This window comes from Euprymna scolopes, chromosome 27 (assembly GCF_053919585.1).
Source record: "Euprymna scolopes isolate OS-2025 chromosome 27, ASM5391958v1, whole genome shotgun sequence".
NCBI lineage: Eukaryota > Metazoa > Mollusca > Cephalopoda > Sepiida > Sepiolidae > Euprymna > Euprymna scolopes.
Window position 1 is genome coordinate 88,032,132 of NC_136508.1, and position 27,668 is coordinate 88,059,799.

Genomic DNA, 27,668 nt, shown 5'->3' on the forward strand with positions numbered 1-27,668 from the left:
ACTGTCGGGTTATGCCGTATGTAATATTACATAGGTTGATACAAAATTGAGCGCTTGTCACAAATGTTATACACCAACAGTTATTAGAATGAATAACCTGGAAGATTAGGTTTATTCTTATATTGCATGTAACCAATATATAAAGATAATAAATATATACTATTTAAAATCTTTTTGTGTTATAAAGAGAAAGGCTAAGTTATCAGTTTATGCAACAGTTACTCAGCCGAATCAACGGTTATGTTTTCATTCAATGAAATTTTCTATAAAATTTTCTCCAATATGTTTCAACTTTTTATTTTTACGTATATTTTCTTTCTAAAGTATGTTTCCATTTTCAGCAAAATTTTGCTCATAACAAAAATGTAGTTGGATATAAAATGAAAAACAAATTCATTTAAATATTTAGCTTATATTTTATGTTTTGTAACTAAATCAAAAATCTTAAATTTTATTACTGTTTTTGTTTTAATATTTATATCATTTCATTCTAAAGAAATCTATTCCATTATTATTCTTTCTTGCTATGATATCTGATAAGGATACCTTAGTGTCCCTCAATAACCTTGATATCATTAGCTCTTCCCTTAAAAGTTCAATGTTATTGTTTTCATGTTCATTTTCTGATATCAAATTGATTTCTATAACTGATAAATGCAACTCTTTTTATATATTTCTTAGAATTATATGGGAGAAATGGTACGTAATATATCACAATGCCAAAAACCTTTTATATATATATATATATATATATATATATATTTAGATATCTTCCTCCATAAATCTAAAATCCAAACGAATATTTGTAGCAATTATGTATGTTCCTCCTTTCAGCATCAAAGCAAAGTGACGTAACACACTCCCATTCACCTCACGTCCGCTACCACCATTCAGCTCCTTGCAAGTATTCTTTCTGGGATCAGCCCCACCCCATTTTTTTCCTCTCCCCTCCCATTATCCTCCTTTTACAATTGCTACTAAGATTACTAAACCTAAATCGTCATGACTATTACTACTACTACTTCCATAGCTTTCATTATCATCATTACTACTACTACTACTACTACTGTTTTAACTGGAAATGCATGTTGCTACCATCTTTCTGTGCAGGTGGATGATCAGTTTTTCTTTTTTGTTAATACATTTTTTTGTTAATACATTTTTCTAAACTTTAAAACTGTATCTTTCCTCGTTTTTATCTTTTTCTTCCCTACTTCCCTACTCTCTCTATTTATTTTTATATTTTCAAGATTAAATTAAAAAATTAAAGTTAATGTTAAGCATGCTGAATGCAAACTTTTAGTTGAAGAATCTGACGTAAAATACTCCTTTTTTAAATGATTACTACACACATACACACACTCACATTTGCTTCATACTTGTGGATTGAACTGCATAGTATGGAAGTAATGTTTTCATTTAACATAAAGCATTATTCTTCATAATTAGAATTGAGCTCTCTTGATAACCAGAAATACAAACTTAATAAGACAAATTCTCTCACTAGAGATGAGTGAGATTGCTGATGATTTACTGTAAAAACGGTTGGTTTTTTAATCTCTCCATGTCTATTCACACTGAGAAACAGATGTTGTGGATATACTTTTCTACTATATATACAGGGTGACCCCCCCCAAAAAAAACAAAAGCTAAATGGAGGCCATCTAGAACATATGCTGTAGAATGGAGAAAAAAGGCCAAAGACCCTAGTGTTTTGATGTGATGTTTTGAATATAATAAACTAATTATGACCAAAGTTTTCATTTCATTCAGACAAAACACTAAGAAAAGAGTTGGTGCCCATTTTTTGGGTCACCCTGCATATATATATATATATATATATATATATATTATAGTATAAAAGTATGCGAGCCATTGTTTCATTCTCAAAGTAAATTATTAGGCTAACTGCATTAATTTACATTCTAAGATCCTTTTCATAGTGAAGCAGTATTCTCTCCAGCTAATTAGCATCCTCAATTTTATTGCCCCCACTTTCACCCCTCCATTCCTATTCATTTTCATCAACCCATGAAGTTACCCTCCCCGTTTTAGAAAGTTTGAGGCACTTTTTATTTTACATACTAATAAGAAGTGTAAAATCTATATTAGCATTATAGAAGCCTTTAGTGTTTTTCTTTATTTTATTGACTTTACTTTTTATTTGTATAGTACATCACTATTTAAAAAAGTGATAGTTGAGGAAGCCGAAGATATAGATTTATAGACAATCTTATAGACAATATATTGAGTGAGAAATTAAAAATCATAAAGTCTGAAAATGTAAAAAAAATTAAGTGAAATAGATGGATGTTGGGACAAAAAAAAAAAAAAAAAAATCCTCCTACCCTGCAAACTGATATTTAAAAAACAAAAATAAAAAAGGTGAAATTCATTTCTAACCGCAAGTAGATATGGGCTCGACACACCACCTGTATGATTGTTTATGCACACATAATAAACTATAAAAAATCCTATGTATGTGAGCAATAAGAATATTTTTGATACAGGTCGCACTTGGAAGGGACACAGCACAACTTTAAGAAGAATTACTATCACAACAAGTATGGTGATAAGAGACAGCGACTGTGGCGCAGAGTATGGGACCTATAATAACTCTATTGCATGAGCGATTGGTGTTGGTCTCAACTATTGTCGCAATCAATATTTACATTACTTAATATAATAAGCAATGTTTATGTGCAAACAGCATTTATGCTGTTTTTACTAAAGTATGTATGGGATAAGTTAACTCTATCCAGTTGGTTGAGATTGCTAACTATAAAGGAACATAGAATTGGTGCATCAGCAATTGTGCCGACACAAAAATAACATTGTGTGTTTAAATCGTGTGTGTGTGTGTGGGGGGAGGGGGGTCATGATGACCAGTTGTCATACTTAATCACTCGTATCTGCCATATTACAACACATAGAACTAACAGAAGTAAGAGAATTGTTAGCTTATTAAGATAACTAGCTAAATATATTGTTAGCATGCAATAGGTGATTTTCTACACTTTGAGAAACTCTGCTGTACAGAGAAAACCAATGGTTGTTGGTATTTGGTTCAAGAATATCTTCTCTGCATGTTATAAGATGAATTTGGCATTGGTGCAACTTCAAATTTCTTTTCCTCGTTTTTTAAAGTGTGGCTGGATGAGTTATATCAGATGCCTTTCGCATATTCTTTTTATATCTCTCTCTCATTATCACTCTAATATTTCCAAGTGAAATTAAGAATATTTATTGTTGTCGAATAAACTTCATCCAAATCAAAGATATTCAAATATACACAAACCGTTGACAATCTTTACATAAAATTGTGTTAAGCTAAATATAGAACCAAATCCACACCTTTATATTTATTATGATTGCAGATTTTACTCCACACAAACAGCGATGGACGAACATAAATGTATGATATTTTATCTGTACATAATCTTTATTGAAATAAAATTCACTTAAATGGATAAAATATTTAAAAATAAAAAAATTCTTTCAATTTAATTTTTTCTTCAATTTGCAAACCTTTCTTCCTTTTTTGGTTTTATTCTTTGCTTTGTTTTTTCCTTCTGATTTTGTTTTAGTCTTTTTATCGACAAATTTGATATTCTGGATTTTATTTTGCATGATTCTCTGCTAAGTTGTGGTTTATCTTTTTATTTATTTTGTGGAAAATTGATTGAAAATTTAATTTTGTCCCACCATGATCCAGGTAAGGAAGAGGCTTCTTTTTGTGATTATATGCCATGTGTCCATTCAATTGATCTTTGTCATACCAAGTTTGGTTGAAATCCAATCAGTAGTCACAGAAGCATTAAAAAATTATTTCAAGAAGATATGTTTGAATCTATCAGAAAATTTTCATGAAACATGATCGAAACATTTAATCTTTTACTAACAAGTTCAGCGTTCATATTTAGATTTCTGAATCTGAATATGAATGCTGAACTTGTTAGTAAGAGAATAAATGTTTCGATCATGTTTCATGAAAATTTTCTGATAGGTTCAAACATATCTTCTTGAAATAATTTTTTAATGCCTCCATGTTAAGTTGACTTTATTTTAATACTAGCAAGACTTGTGCACTGGCATTAACTAGGAAAATTAAAAAACAACAAAAAAAAACTCATGCTTTCATTTTGGAATACTATATTCTTACTTTACTTTTTTGTGTTCTGTAAATATTATATATATATATATATATATATATATATAATATTTAATATTATATATATATATATAATATTTAATATTATATATATATATATATATATAATATTTAATATTATATATATATATATATAATATTTAATATTATATATATATATATATTTAATATTATATATATATAATATTTAATATTATATATATATATATATTTAATATTATATATATATAATATTTAATATTATATATATATAATATTTAATATTATATATATATATATATAATATTTAATATTATATATATATAATATTTAATATTATATATATATATATATAATATTTAATATTATATATATATAATATTTAATATTATATATATATATATATTTAATATTATATATATAATATTTAATATTATATATATAATATTTAATATTATATATATATATATAATATTTAATATTATATATATATATAATATTTAATATATATATATATAATATTTAATATTATATATATATATAATATTTAATATTATATATATATATAATATTTAATATTATATATATATATATAATATTTAATATTATATATATATATATAATATTTAATATATATATATATATAATATTTAATATATATATATATAATATTTAATATTATATATATATATAATATTTAATATTATATATATATATAATATTTAATATATATATATATAATATTTAATATATATATATAATATTTAATATTATATATATATATATAATATTTAATATATATATATATAATATTTAATATTATATATATATATAATATTTAATATTATATATATATATAATATTTAATATTATATATATATATATAATATTTAATATTATATATATATATAATATTTAATATTATATATATATATATAATATTTAATATTATATATATATATATAATATTTAATATTATATATATATATATAATATTTAATATTATATATATATATATAATATTTAATATTATATATATATATAATATTTAATATTATATATATATATAATATTTAATATTATATATATATATAATATTTAATATTATATATATATATAATATTTAATATTATATATAATATTTAATATTATATATATATATAATATTTAATATTATATATATATATAATATTTAATATTATATATAATATTTAATATTATATATATATATAATATTTAATATTATATATATATATATATAATATTTAATATTATATATATATATATAATATTTAATATTATATATATATATATAATATTTAATATTATATATATATATATAATATTTAATATTATATATATATATATAATATTTAATATTATATATATATATATAATATTTAATATTATATATATATGTATAATATTTAATATTATATATATATGTATAATATTTAATATTATATATATATGTATAATATTTAATATTATATATATATGTATAATATTTAATATTATATATATATGTATAATATTTAATATTATATATATATGTATAATATTTAATATTATATATATATATAATATTTAATATTATATATATATATATATATAATATTTAATATTATATATATATATAATATTTAATATTATATATATATATATAATATTTAATATTATATATATATATAATATTTAATATTATATATATATATATAATATTTAATATTATATATATATATAATATTTAATATTATATATATATATATAATATTTAATATTATAATATTTAATATTATATATATATATATAATATTTAATATTATATATAATATTTAATATTATATATATATATATAATATTTAATATTATATATATATATAATATTTAATATTATATATATATAATATTATATATATATATATAATATTATATATATATATATAATATTATATATATATATTTAATATTATATATATATATATTTAATATTATATATATATAATATTTAATATTATATATATATAATATTTAATATTATATATATATAATATTTAATATTATATATATATAATATTTAATATTATATATATATATAATATTTAATATTATATATATATATAATATTTAATATTATATATATATATAATATTTAATATTATATATATATATATATTTAATATTATATATATATATTTAATATTATATATATATATATTTAATATTATATATATATATATATAATATTTAATATTATATATATATATATATATATAATATTATATATATATATAATATTTAATATTATATATATATATAATATTTAATATTATATATATATATAATATTTAATATTATATATATATATAATATTTAATATTATATATATATATATTTAATATATATATATATATTTAATATTATATATATATATATTTAATATTATATATATATATATTTAATATTATATATATATATATTTAATATTATATATATATATATTTAATATATATATATATATTTAATATTATATATATATATATTTTATATTATATATATATATTTAATATTATATATATATAATATTTAATATTATATATATAATATTTAATATTATATATATATATATAATATTTAATATTATATAATATTTAATATTATATATATATATATAATATTTAATATTATATAATATTTAATATTATATATATATATATAATATTTAATATTATATATATATAATATTTAATATTATATAATATTTAATATTATATATATATATATATAATATTTAATATTATATATATATAATATTTAATATTATATATATATAATATTTAATATTATATATATATAATATTTAATATTATATATATATATATAATATTTAATATTATATATATATATATAATATTTAATATTATATATATATATATATATAATATTGAAACCTATTATTCTGAACATGCATCTCTGTATTAACCATGATCATCCCAATTGTTGTACCGATAACAAAGTTATTGCAACAAAGGAATTCTTGTTCCAAACAAAAACCGGAACTTCACTTTAAAAACAATTCACAGAGGTTTGTTTTCTTTATAGATTAAAATGGAACTCATTTTCTTAGGTTGAATAGCAGCCTTGCAACTGAGATTTTTGCTTGACCAAACCAGAATATAAGTTCATCAATACAAATCCTTTAGCAATGAATCCCAAGAACACATTAACCCAACTGACTGTGAACTCTAAAAAAAGCCAACTACCTCCTTGAAAATCAAATTCCAACTGCCTGCCTCACTCCGACAGGACTGGCACTGATGGTCTTTCCTTTACATTTCCTTGAATCTACATTTTTGACTGGATTCTGTTTTTTGTCACTATTCAACCATTAAGAAGTTGACTACTTGAAATATCAACTAGACAGTGTCATTCAGTGTCTTGCAGATAATCTTGGACAAGATTATCTTTTCAAATAAGTTGATCTCCGTATGATTCCCCATTTAATGAGCTGCTTATTTAATTAAAAAAAACAAACATCTGCACCTCTGCCCTTTCTTTCGGGCAAGTATCTATCAGCTGCAATGGTTTGCCATATGCATGCACCACTAAAATGCACAGCCCAGCGCATGTTTCCGTTATTTCATAACCAACAAAAAGTATCCTCACAGCAACATAGTAGAGGCCAGGAATTTGTTTTTATTTTTATTTTTTTAGTGAAGGAGAGGGGTAATTGTATTTATACATAAACATTGGTAAAAATGTACGATTTAAGATGAGCAAAAAATATTAACGTTTTTCACAAATAACATGAACACCAATTTCAAAATAATATTGCACACTCAATAACAGCTTGTATTTATATGTGAAAATGGGAGTATGGTGTCTTGTGACTGCTGCAAGTATGAAATTTAGTTAAATAATTTGGTGAATTATGAGCACAACACCTCAATGCCTATTTTGACAATATGCATTCAATAGCAGGTTGTATTTTTCTATGTGATTCTGTATCAGCATAATGCAAATTAAACAACTATAACATTTATCGTAACCGTAGTGACCATCATTCAAATGATTGTTGTGAATATGGTTTAAGAGAATGCATTCCATTATACCTAGAATGTAAAAGGCTGTTTGTTTTGGATGCACCTTAAACCGCAAAGTTTCTAAACATTTGAAAACTGTTACTTTATGAAGCCAGGATAATATAATTAGTAGAATTTAAAATGTTATGCCAAATGTAGACAGTAATTAAAAAAAAAAAAAAAGAGAGAAGGAAAATAAAACTTCTAAATAATTTAAGTGAGTATTCATGAGCAATTGTGACTCTGAAGGTCGCATACTGTTTGAAATATGTAACTTCTGCCAAACAATTATTCCAATATTCCTAGAATATAAGATCTATGTATTAGTGAATGGGATTAAAACCTTTTACTGTTGCATGCATAAGGTCATGAAAAGCGATATCTTAAAGAAAAAAAGTTAAATAAGTAGCATAACATACCTAATGTGATTTGGAAATCAAATTTTCTTTCTATTGTAAATTGAATATAATAAAAAGAAATGAAGAATAGTGAAAAGTATGAATAATGTAACAATTGTCTTATCTACTCTGAAGATTGCTTTGTGTCTGCTGATTTAGTTATTCTGTCAATCATGAGTGTAAAAGAAACTCTTTGGATTATCCAACCAAAACATCAGCAAAAAAAGAATATGTGAAGGAGTATCTCGTGGTTATCTTTGAATGAGTTTATTTCTTTAAATATTTTTGAATCGAAATCAACAATTAGATAGTAGTTCCAATGCTGATTGAAGGAATATATGAGTATGTATTTTTGTCACTTTGTTATTTTTTGCCATGAGTTTGTAGTGCTATTATTGTATGTAATTCAACAAATAGAATTTTGAAGATCGGCAGGGATGTATGAAATTGATACCAGGCATGAGCTAACTGAATCGAGACTGAAGGCTTTTATGGTGATGAAGAGGTTGCAGGGAAATTCTTTGAATTTCTGAACTTTTTTTTCACATTTGGTAAATAGTTTTCAACAGGTTTTCTACTCTACTAGAAAATAAATGAAATATTTTACTTTGGAATCTGCTTTGTTACAGAATAAAAAACATTGCTTTTTGCAAAAAAATCTTGAAGAAAATCTTCATACAAGCAAAAGCACCTGATATTTTTTAAACAAAAACTTTGAAATCAAAACCTAGAAATAAATTAGATAAAGAAAATCAAAAATATTTTTGAGATGAAATTCCCCTTTCAAATTAGCATGAGGTAATGTTGCCCCCCCCCCCTTCTTAGATAAGCATAAACTAATAAAGCCCTCCCAACTCTAAATTAGAACAGCTCCTCCTCCAGATTATCATGGTTTAGCATAGCTCCAACTCCTGGTATGAGATTAACATGAACTAGTCCAGACCTCCTCTCCAAATTAACACCATGTATCAGCAAATACACATACAATTAGCTAAAGAAGGATTGAAACTAAAAGTTGACTGTAATGATAATATATAGGAAATAAAGAAGGAAATGCTGATTATTTCAGTTTCATTTTTGATATCTTTATAAATGGACAACTTTTTTCTCTCCATTCCCCCCCCCCTTCCTTTATTATTAAAATGATTTCAGCATTTTTATTTTTAGTGTCATTTTTGCTATGTCTGCGTCTTTTACCATTGTTGTATTTATTATCTCTTTTGTTACATTTTATTCATTGCTCTGGGATTTGTTTTGTGTTGAAAGCACAAAGACTGAAACAAATTTGTGAAATAATCAGTGTTCCTTCTAAAGTTAAAATTATGTTCCCTTGAATTATTGTTGGTGAATCTGCATGACTGGATTATAAACCAATCATAATTGGTTTATGCTGAAGACAAGAAAGTATGAAAAGTGCTAGTAGATTGCAGATAGGATCTTTTTTTTTTATTTGAACATCTGTTTTTGTACTACTGTCACATACTGCTAGGAATTAATTTCTGTTTTGTTGGAAGGGACAATCCACTTAGACTGGGGCAATTTTTTATTTTTGTTCCAATTTAGTGCCTTACTTTTTGGAGCAGTATTTTCACCCATATTAAAAATGAACCTTGTATCTAGCTCTTCATGAAGAGAAAAGCAAATTCTTCTGTCATTACACAAGTTTTGCTACTGTTTCTTTCTTTTTTTTTTCTTTCTATAAAGGTTGAACAGCAAATAATGTCACGCTTTGCTTCTTAATATCCAATGATGAAAGTTCTGTCCGTTATTTAAGGTTTAAAAAAATTCAAATTTATTTCATTATTAATGTAGTCACCCTTTATTTCTATTGCCTCTTTCTATGACACATGAATACAAATTCACTAATTTTTGAACCCAACAAGTAAACGATCTTAGATTTGACTTCTTGAAGGCAACCTTATCCATTCAGACTTCTAAAGATATGTTGGGAAGAAATCTGGAGAACATGGTGGGTGATGCAAGGACATCTGTTGTATTCTATGTAGTTAAAATTCCAAATATCTGGTAAAAATAAGTTTTTTATTTTGTTTTTTAATTTTTTTTCAGTTGAAAACCTAAGAAATTTTTGGCAGATGAAAATAAGTTGTATAGAAGAATGGGGACTACATTAATATGTATAGATTTAATATTGTTATTACAAATTATTGAGCTTAAAAAGCTGACATAACTTTCTCTACAAATTGATGTCATTAAAACAAAAGCATTAAAACTAATCTAGATTTGCTTGATAATTATAGATAATGAAAAAAAAAGAAACTTGGCCATAATAAAATTTAGAGCTTCTTGCATTAAAATTTTATGACATAATAAACTAAAGATGTTCAACCTGTTGTGTATGCACCAGTTGTGGTATCGCAGGTGGCACACTGAATAATAAAAGAAAAACACAAAAAATAACTAAGCAAATAGATACAGCAGGAATTTAATAAATTTATGGTTAAGAGAATTTTGCAAATATTAATTCTAATTCAAAACAGTAATTATTTTCAGTAATTGTACGTTGTATTTGTTTAAAATTTCTTTAATTTCTTTTTATTTGTTTTAAATAATCACATACATAATCATTTTCTTCCCAGATTAACTTCAGGTTATTTTACAAATACAATTACATTTTAAATATATTTTATTTAAAATTATAGAATGTAAATATTTTAATTTTTGTGAAATTTTTTTTATGTAGTTATGCAAAGTAAATTTAAAATAATTTTTTTTTTTATGTAGTTATGCAAAATAAATTTAAAATAATAAAAAAAACATGTCTGTCAATACATTTTAATTTGTTTATAATTATGTGTATTTGAAATTATATACTTTTTTGTTCCAAACAAAGTGAAATTATTAAAAGCTTATCTTTTTTCTGTTATGAAGTAGATTTGATTATAAATGTCAAAACTAATCAAAAACAATTACATTGGATTTTTGTAGTGAAATGAATGTTACATGACAATTTAAAGTATTAATTAAATCTATATATCTATAAAAGTGAACGTGTCTGTGTGTGTGTCTGTGTACATTTCCCTACGCAATAACTCTGTCAATTTTTAGTCTACAGACTCGAAATTTGATATGCAGGGTACTGAGATTTGGGGAAATTGATGTGATCGGGTTTCGGCCAGAAATTTGTCTGTTAAGGAGTCAAATTTCAATGATTTGACCTTTGAGAACTCTACCAAACTCCTCCAACAATTTTGGGTCTAAACGCTTGACATTTTAGATATTGGTTCCTTGGACATAGATCTAACTTAATAACTTGATTTGAGCCCAAAACAATAAATATTAAGGGTTCATAATAGGGGTCAAAGTTAAAAAATTACCGTTTTTTTTTGTTTTTTTTTTGCTCAGCATACACCTCCAAACACCCGGGCAATGCCAGGCCGAAATGCGGGTTCTTTATAATCTCAAATTTAAATAATAAAAACAAATGAAAACTAATTTTATGAAAAAATGGTTGTTTAAAAATGTCTGATTCTAATAATAAAAACAATGGCAGATACGTTTTCACAAAACTAAATTCAGAGAAAACTGAACTCAACAACATTAGGTATTTGTAATCTAATGTATGATAACTCTGTAAATTCAATTATTCTTGAAGAGACTTTGAAAATGATATTTATTTCTTGCCATTCCTAAAGCTCGTCAAAGGCTAGAATATACACGAGTTGATCATAATGAGGTAAACATTTAAGGAAATCATTGCAACAACAAATGCTGTCTAACAATATAAAATATGTTAGAATTATAAATTTAGAATTTTTAGGAGTAGTATCTAAAACCCGACATTTTGATCTTTTATAGTTATATTTCAAAGAAAAATGTTTATGAATATAGTGTCTAAAAAACTGTTTTAGATGACATAATAGAATATTATTAAACTGTTAAATAGAATATTAAAAAACTGTTTTAGATGACATAATAGAATATTATTAAACTGTTAAATAGAATATTAAAAAACTGTTTTAGATGACATAATAGAATATTATTAAACTGTTAAATAGAATATTAAAAAACTGTTTTAGATGACATAATAGAATATTATTAAACTGTTAAATAGAATATTAAAAAACTGTTTTAGATGACATAATAGAATATTATTAAACTGTTAAATAGAATATTAAAAAACTGTTTTAGATGATATAATAGAATAACATTATTTTTAATTTCTCAATGTCCAAAATACTTTTTTTGAATATCTAGAATTGATTTCAAATTGTATATTTTGGAAAAGTTATGCACTGATTAAACACATTTTTTTATTACCCCAATCTTTCAGTTCCACCCCCCTTATCCAGTGCAAAAACCTTTTCACTGCAAAACCCTGTATATTTGAATGCTTGTAAAAATCTCCGTCCTCCTCTGCTTCTTTGCAGATACGTTCCAATGCCTCATTACTGTGCTAGTCCATGAACAGTTCCAGTCTCCCGTAGTAACTGCAGCCCTCACATCCCGTCTTTTGGGATCCTTGCAGAACTTTTTCCAGTATCGAAAAGTTGCGGCCCCGACGTTTCCTTATGTTTTATTTCAGGTAGACAGTCAGAGAGTTGCCTTACAAAGATCGGCATCTCTCAAGAAGTCAATAACTAATCCGAATCAAGGAGATACTCGATTTTTGCATCATGTTCGGTCCTTTCTGGAGAAGAGGCCAGGTGTTGACCCGAAATCATCTCTGTCCAAGGAGGACCGACAGAAGACCGAGGATATTCTTCGACCCCAGATGTACACTTTTATTGATGGAGAAGTGAATGCAGACCTTTCTGAAGCAGATACACCACAAAGTTCTACATCATCTCCTCCAGCAACAATGTCAACGACTACAGCATCAACCACCTCTTCAGTTGGTGCCAAGCCAAGTAAAGAAGAACAAAACAAAGTTGATAAAACAACAGAGGAAAAGGAAAAGTCTGTGAGCACAGACTTAGATAATTCTAAAATCTATGAACATCCATCTTCAATGTTTCGTAGTGTATCTTGCTATGAAGCAAACAGTAACATTCCGACAAATTTTGCACAAAGTAAAGGTAAGTAGTGTTGTTTGTTTTACTTTATTTGCTTGTGTTTGTCTGAAAGTAACAAATTCTCTTGCTATGAACAATTCTTGGCATTCCAATGCTCCTTAGTTTAAATGGATCCAACATGGAAAAGTGAATTTGCAAGTTACATTCAGTGTTGTTTTCCTTATAAACAAGTTTATTTTTGACAAGAAAACTTTTATAATTTTGACATGACATTAAAATCAAAATGAAATGCAAAATAAAATTTCAAACTAATTCTTTTATATTGTATCACTTTTTTATCCATAAAAAAATCCAAATAGCCATAGAACTGTATTTAATTTACAAACAAATTCTGTTACATCCTCTCAGCCATTTATTATGGGTGCATAGAACTTTATACAAAATTTCCAAATTTTACAAAACTAATTGAATATAAAGAGGTGAAAGAATTAATATTTTAAATTTAAAATTGTTGACATTTAATGACAGTTTAAATGAGACGCTGCCTATAAATTTAAGTTCTTATGATTTTCAACGCAAAACTTAATTCGATACTGCAAAAATAACAAACTGGTTCATGCCAAAAATAAACACAATTTTTAAATCTATATTTTCTCAACATATTACAACAATAATTTTTACATCAAATTTTTTTACCTCAACATCAGACTAGTTTGAACATTGTTCCAATAAGAAACAAGTCTTGTTTTTAAATTTATCCTCATTTTGTGACAGTAACAACTAATGGTCATTATATAGTAAGATTTTCATTGTGACAGTAACAACTAATGGTCATTATATAGTAAGATTTTCATTGTGACAGTAACAACTAATGGTCATTATATAGTAAGATTTTCATTGTGACAGTAACAACTAATGGTCATTATATAGTAAGATTTTCATTGTGACAGTAACAACTAATGGTCATTATATAGTAAGATTTTCATTGTGACAGTAACAACTAATGGTCATTATATAGTAAGATTTTCATTGTGACAGTAACAACTAATGGTCATTATATAGTAAGATTTTCATTGTGACAGTAACAACTAATGGTCATTATATAGTAAGATTTTCATTGTGACAGTAACAACTAATGGTCATTATATAGTAAGATTTTCATTGTGACAGTAACAACTAATGGTCATTATATAGTAAGATTTTCATTGTGACAGTAACAACTAATGGTCATTATATAGTAAGATTTTCATTGTGACAGTAACAACTAATGGTCATTATATAGTAAGATTTTCATTGTGACAGTAACAACTAATGGTCATTATATAGTAAGATTTTCATTGTGACAGTAACAACTAATGGTCATTATATAGTAAGATTTTCATTGTGACAGTAACAACTAATGGTCATTATATAGTAAGATTTTCATTGTGACAGTAACAACTAATGGTCATTATATAGTAAGATTTTCATTGTGACAGTAACAACTAATGGTCATTATATAGTAAGATTTTCATTGTGACAGTAACAACTAATGGTCATTATATAGTAAGATTTTCATTGTGACAGTAACAACTAATGGTCATTATATAGTAAGATTTTCATTGTGACAGTAACAACTAATGGTCATTATATAGTAAGATTTTCATTGTGACAGTAACAACGAATGGTCATTATATAGTAAGATTTTCATTGTGACAGTAACAACTAATGGTCATTATATAGTAAGATTTTCATTGTGACAGTAACAACTAATGGTCATTATATAGTAAGATTTTCATTGTGACAGTAACAACTAATGGTCATTATATAGTAAGATTTTCATTGTGACAGTAACAACCAATGGTCATTATATAGTAAGATTTTCATTGTGACAGTAACAACCAATGGTCATTATATAGTAAGATTTTCATTGTGACAGTAACAACTAATGGTCATTATATAGTAAGATTTTCATTGTGACAGTAACAACTAATGGTCATTATATAGTAAGATTTTCATTCTTATCAGTTTGAAAATACAGAATTGTCATTATTCCATTATTTGTTTCAATTAGAAGATTTATGCATATGTTTTCATTGCGATAGCGAAAAACAATAACAACACGATTTTTAACAATAAAATAGTGTTATCATTCTGTATGTTGTGTTAGTGTCCAACAAAAGCAACCTAAATATTTTCTATGTGACTTTTTAATTTTGGACTGAATGATTTTGTTTTTATTGCTTTTATTAAAATTCAAACTCAAAATCTTTTGATTAGAAACTAAAATCATGATTTAATTTTTTAGATCATCAGTATGTTTTTTACCAGACAATCGCCAATGAAACAGCAGCAACACTTTTAAAAGAGGTAAGCTCATTTTTTTAAACCCATTTTTTCTAACTTTTAAACTTTTCTCAGATTTAATTCTCTATATGCATAATATTTTCAGGTTGTACAATAACATATAGTATGACTTGTGACCGATTGGGTCAATCTTGATATGTTGTACATCAGTATATACTCTACATATATAGTATTTAACCTTTTACTAATCTTTATTTTGTATTTACGTCATTGTTTTTACACAGTTGTTTTTTCCTTCTTTTTTATGCTATCCTCTTCTCTTGCTACTACTTCCACCATCCCCCTATCCCACTCCTCCCACCAATTCTCATTTGCTCTTTTTCTCACCATTTAAAACATTCAATACACAAACAAGCAAGATTATCAGTTTCAGTATTATATACATAAACCCTTGGCAGGAAAACTAAGTGATAATGTTGCCTGAGAAGAAACCAACTTTTAAAGAGTAGAAAAAAAAATTACGTTTAAGTGATCTACAATAATTAAATGTCACACCTACTAAATTTACTGCGATGCTGCACTGAGTTTAGTATTTTATTGCATGTGAATCTTTTTGCAAGATATTGAGACTGAAAAATTCACAAATAAGTTAAATTTATCCTCTCACTACTTCTCATTGAAATATGTTTTGCTTGTGTTTCATAAGAAATGGACAATTATTTTGTAAAAATTCTAACATTCTGACCTCTTGTTTGGGGGAAAAGCAGATGTGATTTTCATTGTCAATTCCCAAAACTCATATGAAGAATACAGTGTAATTATGAAAAGTATGTGTGTGTTAGCAGTGAAAATGTCTCCCATAAAATTCAAATTATGACCTAAAACCGACCGACCATAGTTGAGAATCCATACAACTTTGCTGGATCATTGGATAAATTCTATTAAACTTGTAGTAGATAGCTTCACTAAATAGCCAAAGATACTTAGATATAAGAAACCGATGGCATAAACACCAATTGGGTTTGTACATGAATTATACACATGTTTTGGAGTTGTGAATTGTGTATTATCAGATTAACAGTACTCAATTCACATCTAGTGAATTCAAAGGGTCTTGTCAGTTGTTTCTAGTGGAAAACCTTACAATCGTAGCATATCATGCAGGAAGCAATGGTCAAGCAGAGCGTTTTGTGGATACTTTTAAGAGAACTTTAAATAAAAGCGAGGAGAAAGTCATACAGGATTTTCTGCAAGTGTATAGAATGATTCCTAATGATAATGTTCCAACTTGCATGTCATCAGCAAAAGCTTTGTTTAAAAAAAAAATCAAGATGATTTTTGATAGAATGTTACTGACTTATCTGAAACCTAAACAAAAAATATCAAAAAAACAAGATTTTCAAATTGGAGAAAAGATTCTTTTCTGAATTTTACAGTATTTTGTAAAATTGAAATTTCCGATACTGATTTTTCTAATTACTTTATAGATGAACAAATTTTGCATTTTAATAAAAATTACTACCAAAACGATTAATGATTTATTAATTTCTTTTTATTTCTTTGTTATTGGGAAGCAAAAGTAGAAATCCAAAATAATTTCATAAAAAACTGTTAAAAAATATTTCATTGTTTTAATGATGTTCCTAGTGTCAAATATATTTTTCTGTTTTTGTTTCACCTATATTTTTGTTTTCTATCAACAGCTGACACTTTCCAGTAACATAAGCTTAGGAATTTCATCTGATGATCTTGGTAATTCTCTCACAGGAGGCTGGGTGTAAGTGTTGTAAACTTTGATTAAATATTGAAATATTCTTTGTCTGATGCAATTATTAATGGTGTTTCAGAAATTATTTTAACTGCATCATAAATGCATATCAATAGAAGACACAACCTATTTGATACATAAAATTTGGTAGGAACGATTCATTAAGTGTTTATAAATTATCATGAAAGACTGAAGAATTAGATAAAAATGGTACATACAGATGATGAAAATTTGAACAAATTTTGATCCTAAGTTTTCTTACTAGACAAAAAAAACAAACTTTCTAAGCCAATAATTGCTAAACTCTGTTCTTTCAGTTATAATTATAACAATATAGTTTTGAATAATTTTCAAATAATCAATAGTCCTAAGTTTTGATTTTAGTTAAAAAAAAAAAAAAAAAAATAATATGAATAAGCATAAAGCTCCCACTAAATATCCATTAAAAGAAAAAACCCATGTCTTAATGGAGACATGGAAAACAACTGTGTCCATTGGTAGGGAAATCATTTATCACTGTTTCTGAATAATCGTCAGAATTTGTTTATTACCATCATCAAAAAGTACAGTGACAAATAACAGCATTTAAATGAATAAGAAATCCTAAAAGGATGTTGGATAAAGATTAGACACACCGTTTGCAGGCTTCCATCTGATATATGATTTGCTCATTTTTGAAACAGTCAAAAGAAATGTTAATTTTTAGGCCGGAGACAGATGACAACACAATTTGTTATATATGGGTACAAATGTACACACTTCACAACGACCAAGATATTTGGAAAATTTTACTTCAAGACATATATCCAAAGCTTGATGTTGAAAACTCTTATGGTTTGCATTTAATGCTTTAGTTTTAAATAAAGTTCACAACTATCAATGTTGAAGAAAGAAAGGCGACCGTCAGATAAAACAAGGTACAAAATTTGCACAATTTTAAATAAATTTATCAAATATCGGTTGTTTAAGATGATTGCTAAATCACAAAACCATGTTTGTTTAGGCTAAGCTAGAGAATGCAACACCCAGTATCTTATGAAATATCGATTTTTTAAAGATGATTTTTTTTACTTTAAGGTTTGTCTTATACACCAAAATATACAGTATTTAGAGTTAAAAAAAAAATGAATAGCAAAACGAAAAATGTCATCACAGCAAAATAACTTTTTTAAATTCATACTCGTTTGTAACTAGATAACAAAAACAAGCAGCAGATTAACCAATCTCCTTGATTTCCAATGTCACGGTTAAATATGTAAAGGTCAAGTAAAAACTTTAACCTGATTCATGAAATTCTCATTTAAACTAAATTTTGATCTCAATCAAAACTTGTATTTCAGTTGATTGCCAATCATCTCCATTCCTTGAATGTTTCTGACTCCACATTATCTGCTTCTTGAAAAAATGTCAAATATCAACCAAAGATTTTAACTTTTGAAACATGAATTTCATAAGGATGTCAAAATGAAACTAACTATATATCGTAAAAGACTCACCAAAAATACATGTAACTAATGAAAGTACTGAGATTATTGTATTAAGAGTTCAAATATGAAAGAATAGTGGAATGCTAATAGGAAACTCATATCAACATTGTTTCAAAAGAATGACATAATCCCAACTGTTTGTATGTACAACAACACCAAAGTCACACCAGAATCATCTCTGCTCATCAATTGGCTAAAATAGTCTACAACACAACATGGCTCTGTAAAGTTATGAATGATATAAATGAAAAGCTAGGCCTTAAACTATTGTAGGACAACCTAATGCAATTAGTAAAAATTGCAACCATTTATTAAGAGAGAAAAACTTGAAATAAAGTACTTGATAACAAAATGTATTGGAATTCAAATCAAACTCATTGATAAGTCAGCAGTTATCTCCCTTGTTTTTTTTCTTTTGTTTGGTTTTGGTGCATAGGTCAACAGATAATCTTGCTCTTTTTAGAAGTCATATGAGCCAACTTATGTAATAAACCTATGCATACTTACTTCGAACCTATTTTCAACTATTTGCTCTTACCAGCGGGACATTTTTTCACTGCTTATCGTGATGTGAGAAAACTATGTGGTCTCCTGCTCAACAAGTCGTCACCTCAGTGCTGCAGGATATCAATTAAATGCTTAGTGATAGAACCCCTTGATGGCAGTTGCTGACAACTAACTCATTTTTTCTCTATCTCATTAGCTACCATCTTAGACAGGTTTTTGTTGCATTGTGAAACTGCTCTCACAAAGCAGTTCAGAGACAACCATTACTCATTTTGGTTAACATCAACATTAACTGCATTTGCAACATTATTTAAGTAAATCTGTCATGTATACTCTTGTCATAAATAATTACAAGAGTGTACATGACAGATTTACTTAAATAATGAAAATAATGACAAGAGTGTACATGACAGATTTACTTAAATAATGAAAATAATGACAACAGTGTACATGACAGATTTTCTTAAATAATGAAAATAATGACAAGAGTGTACATGACAGATTTACTTAAATAATGAAAATAATGACAAGAGTGTTCATGACAGATTTACTTAAATAATGAAAATAATGACAAGAGTGTACATGACAGATTTACTTAAATAATGAAAAATAATGACAAGAGTGTACATGACAGATTTTCTTAAATAATGAAAATAATGACAAGAGTGTACATGACAGATTCACTTAAATAATGAAAATAATGACAAGAGTGTACATGACAGATTTACTTAAATAATGAAAATAATGACAACAGTGTACATGACAGATTTTCTTAAATAATGAAAATAATGACAAGAGTGTACATGACAGATTTTCTTAAATAATGGAAAATAATGACAAGAGTGTACATGACAGATTTACTTAAATAATGAAAATAATGACAAGAGTGTACATGACAGATTTACTTAAATAATGAAAATAATGACAAGAGTGTACATGACAGATTTACTTAAATAATGGAAAATAATGACAAGAGTGTTCATGACAGAGTTTCTTAAATAATGAAAATAATGACAAGAGTGTACATGACAGATTTACTTAAATAATGAAAAATAAGGACAAGAGTGTACATGACAGATTTACTTAAATAATGAAAAATAATGACAAGAGTGTACATGACAGATTTACTTAAATAATGGAAAATAATGACAAGAGTGTACATGACAGATTTACTTAAATAATGAAAATAATGACAAGAGTGTACATGACAGATTTACTTAAATAATGGAAAATAATGACAAGAGTGTACATGACAGATTTTCTTAAATAATGAAAATAATGACAAGAGTGTACATGACAGATTTACTTAAATAATGGAAATAATGACAAGAGCGTACATGACAGATTTACTTAAATAATGAAAATAATGACAAGAGTGCACATGACAGATTTACTTAAATAATGGAAAATAATGACAAGAGTGTACATGACAGATTTACTTAAATAATGGAAATAATGACAAGAGTGTACATGACAGATTTACTTAAATAATGCAAATAATGACAAGAGTGTACATGACAGATTTACTTAAATAATGGAAATAATGACAAGAGCGTACATGACAGATTTACTTAAATAATGAAAATAATGACAAGAGCGTACATGACAGATTTACTTAAATAATGAAAATAATGACAAGAGTGTACATGACAGATTTACTTAAGTAATGGAAAATAATGACAAGAGTGTACATGACAGATTTACTTAAATAATGGAAATAATGACAAGAGTGTACATGACAGATTTACTTAAATAATGCAAATAATGACAAGAGTGTACATTACAGATTTACTTAAATAATGACAAGAGTGTACATGACAGATTTACTTCAATAATGGAAATAATGACAAGAGTGTACATGACAGATTTACTTAAATAATGCAAATAATGACAAGAGTGTACATCACAGATTTACCTAAATAATGACAAGAGTGTACATGACAGATTTACTTAAATAATGGAAAATAATGACAAGAGTGTACATGACAGATTTACTTAAATAATGAAAATAATGACAAGAGTGTTCATGACAGATTTACTTAAATAATGAAAATAATGACAAGAGTGTACATGACAGATTTACTTAAATAATGAAAATAATGACAAGAGTGTACATGACAGATTTACTTAAATAATGGAACTAATGACAAGAGTGTACATGACAGATTTACTCAAAAAATGGAAATAATGACAAGAGTGTACATGACAGATTTACTTAAATAATGGAAAATAATGACAAGAATGTTCATGACAGATTTACTTAAATAATGGAAAATAATGACAAGAGTGTTCATGACAGATTTACTTAAATAATGGAAATAATGACAAGAGTGTTCATGACAGATTTACTTAAATAATGGAAATAATGACAAGAGTGTACATGACAGATTTACTTAAATAATGGAAAATAATGACAAGAGTGTTCATGACAGATTTACTTAAATAATGGAACTAATGACAAGAGTGTTCATGACAGATTTACTTAAATAATGGAAAATAATGACAAGAATGTTCATGACAGATTTACTTAAATAATGGAAAATAATGACAAGAGTGTTCATGACAGATTTACTTAAATAATGGAAATAATGACAAGAGTGTTCATGACAGATTTACTTAAATAATGGAAAATAATGACAAGAGTGTACATGACAGATTTACTTAAATAATGGAAAATAATGACAAGAATGTTCATGACAGATTTACTTAAATAATGGAAAATAATGACAAGAGTGTTCATGACAGATTTACTTAAATAATGGAAATAATGACAAGAGTGTTCATGACAGATTTACTTAAATAATGGAAATAATGACAAGAGTGTACATGACAGATTTACTTAAATAATGGAAAATAATGACAAGAGTGTACATGACAGATTTACTTAAATAATGGAAAATAATGACAAGAATGTTCATGACAGATTTACTTAAATAATGGAAATAATGACAAGAGTGTACATGACAGATTTACTTAAATAATGGAAAATAATGACAAGAGTGTACATGACAGATTTACTTAAATAATGGAAAATAATGACAAGAGTGTTCATGACAGATTTACTTAAATAATGGAAAATAATGACAAGAATGTTCATGACAGATTTACTTAAATAATGGAAATAATGACAAGAGTGTACATGACAGATTTACTTAAATAATGGAAAATAATGACAAGAGTGTACATGACAGATTTACTTAAATAATGAAAATAATGACAAGAGTGTACATGACAGATTTACTTAAATAATGAAAATAATGACAAGAGTGTACATGAAAGATTTACTTAAATAATGGAACTAATGACAAGAGTGTTCATGACAGATTTACTTAAATAATGGAAAATAATGACAAGAGTGTTCATGACAGATTTACTTAAATAATGGAACTAATGACAAGAGTGTTCATGACAGATTTACTTAAATAATGGAACTAATGACAAGAGTGTTCATGACAGATTTACTTAAATAATGGAAAATAATGACAAGAATGTTCATGACAGATTTACTTAAATAATGGAAAATAATGACAAGAGTGTTCATGACAGATTTACTTAAATAATGGAACTAATGACAAGAGTGTTCATGACAGATTTACTTAAATAATGGAAAATAATGACAAGAATGTTCATGACAGATTTACTTAAATAATGGAAAATAATGACAAGAGTGTTCATGACAGATTTACTTAAATAATGGAAATAATGACAAGAGTGTACATGACAGATTTACTTAAATAATGGAAAATAATGACAAGAGTGTACATGACAGATTTACTTAAATAATGGAAAATAATGACAAGAATGTTCATGACAGATTTACTTAAATAATGGAAATAATGACAAGAGTGTACATGACAGATTTACTTAAATAATGGAAAATAATGACAAGAGTGTACATGACAGATTTACTTAAATAATGGAAAATAATGACAAGAGTGTTCATGACAGATTTACTTAAATAATGGAAAATAATGACAAGAATGTTCATGACAGATTTACTTAAATAATGGAAATAATGACAAGAGTGTACATGACAGATTTACTTAAATAATGGAAAATAATGACAAGAGTGTACATGACAGATTTACTTAAATAATGAAAATAATGACAAGAGTGTACATGACAGATTTACTTAAATAATGAAAATAATGACAAGAGTGTACATGAAAGATTTACTTAAATAATGGAACTAATGACAAGAGTGTTCATGACAGATTTACTTAAATAATGGAAAATAATGACAAGAGTGTTCATGACAGATTTACTTAAATAATGGAAATAATGACAAGAGTGTTCATGACAGATTTACTTAAATAATGGAACTAATGACAAGAGTGTACATGACAGATTTACTCAAAAAATGGAAATAATGACAAGAGTGTACATGACAGATTTACTTAAATAATGGAAAATAATGACAAGAATGTTCATGACAGATTTACTTAAAAAATGGAAATAATGACAAGAGTGTACATGACAGATTTACTTAAATAATGCAAATAATGACAAGAGTGTACATGACAGATTTACTTAAATAATGGAAAATAATGACAAGAGTGTACATGACAGATTTACTTAAATAATGAAAATAATGACAAGAGTGTACATGACAGATTTTATTAAATAATGAAAATAATGACAAGAGTGTACATGAAAGATTTACTTAAATAATGCAAATAATGACAAGAGTGTACATGACAGATTTACTTAAATAATGGAAAATAATGACAAGAGTGTACATGACACATTTACTTAAATAATGGAACTAATGACAAGAGTGTACATGACAGATTTGCTTAAATAATGAAAATAATGACAAGAGTGTACATGACAGATTTTCTTAAATAATGGAAAATAATGACAAGAGTGTACATGACAGATTTACTTAAATAATTGAAAATAATGACAAGTGTACATGACAGATTTACTTAAATAATTGAAAATAATGACAAGTGTACATGACAGATTTACTTAAATAATGGAAAATAATGACAAGAGTGTTCATGACAGATTTACTTAAATAATGAAAATAATGACAAGAGTGTTCATGACAGATTTACTTAAATAATGGAAAATAATGACAAGAGTGTTCATGACAGATTTACTTAAATAATGGAAAATAATGACAAGAGAGTACATGACAGATTTACTTAAATAATGAAAATAATGACAAGAGTGTTCATGACAGATGTACTTAAATAATGGAAATAATGACAAGAGTGTTCATGACAGATTTACTTAAATAATTGAAAATAATGACAAGAGTGTTCATGACAGATTTACTTAAATAATGGAAAATAATGGCAAGAGTGTTCATGACAGATTTACTTAAATAATGGAAAATAATGACAAGAGTGTTCATGACAGATTTACTTAAATAATGGAAATAATGACAAGAGTGTTCATGACAGATTTACTTAAATAATGAAAATAATGACAAGAGTGTACATGACAGATTTACTTAAATAATGGAAAATAATGACAAGAGTGTACATGACAGATTTACTTAAATAATGAAAATAATGACAAGAGTGTACATGACAGATTTTATTAAATAATGAAAATAATGACAAGAGTGTACATGAAAGATTTACTTAAATAATGCAAATAATGACAAGAGTGTACATGACAGATTTACTTAAATAATGGAAAATAATGACAAGAGTGTTCATGACAGATTTACTTAAATAATGAAAAGAGTGTACATGACAGATTTACTTAAATAATGAAAATAATGAGAAGAGTGTTCATGACAGATTTACTTAAATAATGAAAATAATGTTCATGACAGATTTACTTAAATAATGAAAATAATGACAAGAGTGTACATGACAGATTTACTTAAATAATGAAAATAATGACAAGAGTGTTCATGACAGATTTACTTAAATAATGGAAAATAATGACAAGAGTGTACATGACAGATTTACTTAAATAATGAAAATAATGACAAGAGTGTTCATGACAGATTTACTTAAATAATGAAAATAATGTTCATGACAGATTTACTTAAATAATGAAAATAATGACAAGAGTGTTCATGACAGATTTACTTAAATAATGAAAATAATGTTCATGACAGATTTACTTAAATAATGAAAATAATGACAAGAGTGTTCATGACAGATTTACTTAAAAAATGGAAAATAATGACAAGAGTGTACATGACAGATTTACTTAAAAAATGGAAAATAATGACAAGAGTGTACATGACAGATTTACTTAAATAATGAAAATAATGACAAGAGTGTTCATGACAGATTTACTTAAATAATGGAAAATAATGACAAGAGTGTACATGACAGATTTACTTAAATAATGAAAATAATGACAAGAGTGTTCATGACAGATTTACTTAAATAATGAAAATAATGTTCATGACAGATTTACTTAAATAATGAAAATAATGTTCATGACAGATTTACTTAAATAATGAAAATAATGACAAGAGTGTTCATGACAGATTTACTTAAATAATGAAAATAATGACAAGAGTGTACATGACAGATTTACTTAAATAATGAAAATAATGACAAGAGTGTTCATGACAGATTTACTTAAATAATGGAAAATAATGACAAGAGCGTACATGACAGATTTACTTAAATAATGAAAATAATGACAAGCGTGTTCATGACAGATTTACTTAAATAATGGAAAATAATGACAAGAGTGTTCATGACAGATTTACTTAAATAATGAAAATAATGTTCATGACAGATTTACTTAAATAATGAAAATAATGACAAGAGTGTTCATGACAGATTTACTTAAATAATGAAAATAATGTTCATGACAGATTTACTTAAATAATGAAAATAATGACAAGAGTGTACATGACAGATTTACTTAAAAAATGGAAAATAATGACAAGAGATTACATGACAGATTTACTTAAATAATGAAAATAATGACAAGAGTGTTCATGACAGATTTACTTAAATAATGGAAAATAATGACAAGAGCGTACATGACAGATTTACTTAAATAATGAAAATAATGACAAGAGTGTTCATGACAGATTTACTTAAATAATGAAAATAATGTTCATGACAGATTTACTTAAATAAGGAAAATAATGACATGAGTGTTCATGACAGATTTACTTAAATAATGAAAATAATGACAAGAGTGTTCATGACAGATTTACTTAAATAATGAAAATAATGTTCATGACAGATTTACTTAAATAATGGAAAATAATGACAAGAGTGTACATGACAGATTTACTTAAATAATGAAAATAATGACAAGAGTGTTCATGACAGATTTACTTAAATAATGAAAATAATGACAAGAGCGTACATGACAGATTTACTTAAATAATGAAAATAATGACAAGAGTGTTCATGACAGATTTACTTAAATAATGAAAATAATGTTCATGACAGATTTACTTAAATAATGGAAAATAATGACAAAAGTGTACATGACAGATTTACTTAAATAATGAAAATAATGACAAGAGTGTTCATGACAGATTTACTTAAATAATGGAAAATAATGACAAGAGCGTACATGACAGATTTACTTAAATAATGAAAATAATGACAAGAGTGTTCATGACAGATTTACTTAAATAATGGAAAATAATGACAAGAGTGTACATGACAGATTTACTTAAATAATGAAAATAATGACAAGAGTGTTCATGACAGATTTACTTAAATAATGAAAATAATGTTCATGACAGATTTACTTAAATAATGAAAATAATGACAAGAGTGTTCATGACAGATTTACTTAAATAATGAAAATAATGTTCATGACAGATTTACTTAAATAATAGAAATAATGACAAGAGTGTTCATGACAGATTTACTTAAAAAATGGAAAATAATGACAAGAGTGTACATGACAGATTTACTTAAATAATGAAAATAATGACAAGAGTGTTCATGACAGATTTACTTAAATAATGGAAAATAATGACAAGAGTGTACATGACAGATTTACTTAAATAATGAAAATAATGACAAGAGTGTTCATGACAGATTTACTTAAATAATGGAAAATA

At 25.4% G+C, this 27,668-nt stretch overlaps 1 protein-coding gene across 2 annotated transcripts in view; it reads left to right on the top strand.

The window, feature by feature from the left end:
• LOC145248970 (uncharacterized) overlaps positions 1–27,668 on the top strand; it is a 207,198-nt gene that overhangs the window by 109,094 nt on the left and 70,436 nt on the right. Inside the window, exons 6-9 of one of the 2 annotated variants that reach the window (XM_080110780.1) lie at positions 835–900; positions 13,019–13,666; positions 15,891–15,952; positions 17,593–17,666. In XM_080110780.1, the coding sequence (XP_079966906.1) occupies positions 835–900; positions 13,019–13,666; positions 15,891–15,952; positions 17,593–17,666 (850 nt within the window). The remainder of the gene's footprint in view (positions 1–834; positions 901–13,018; positions 13,667–15,890; positions 15,953–17,592; positions 17,667–27,668) is intronic. The other variant, XM_080110781.1, reaches the window with a different exon arrangement.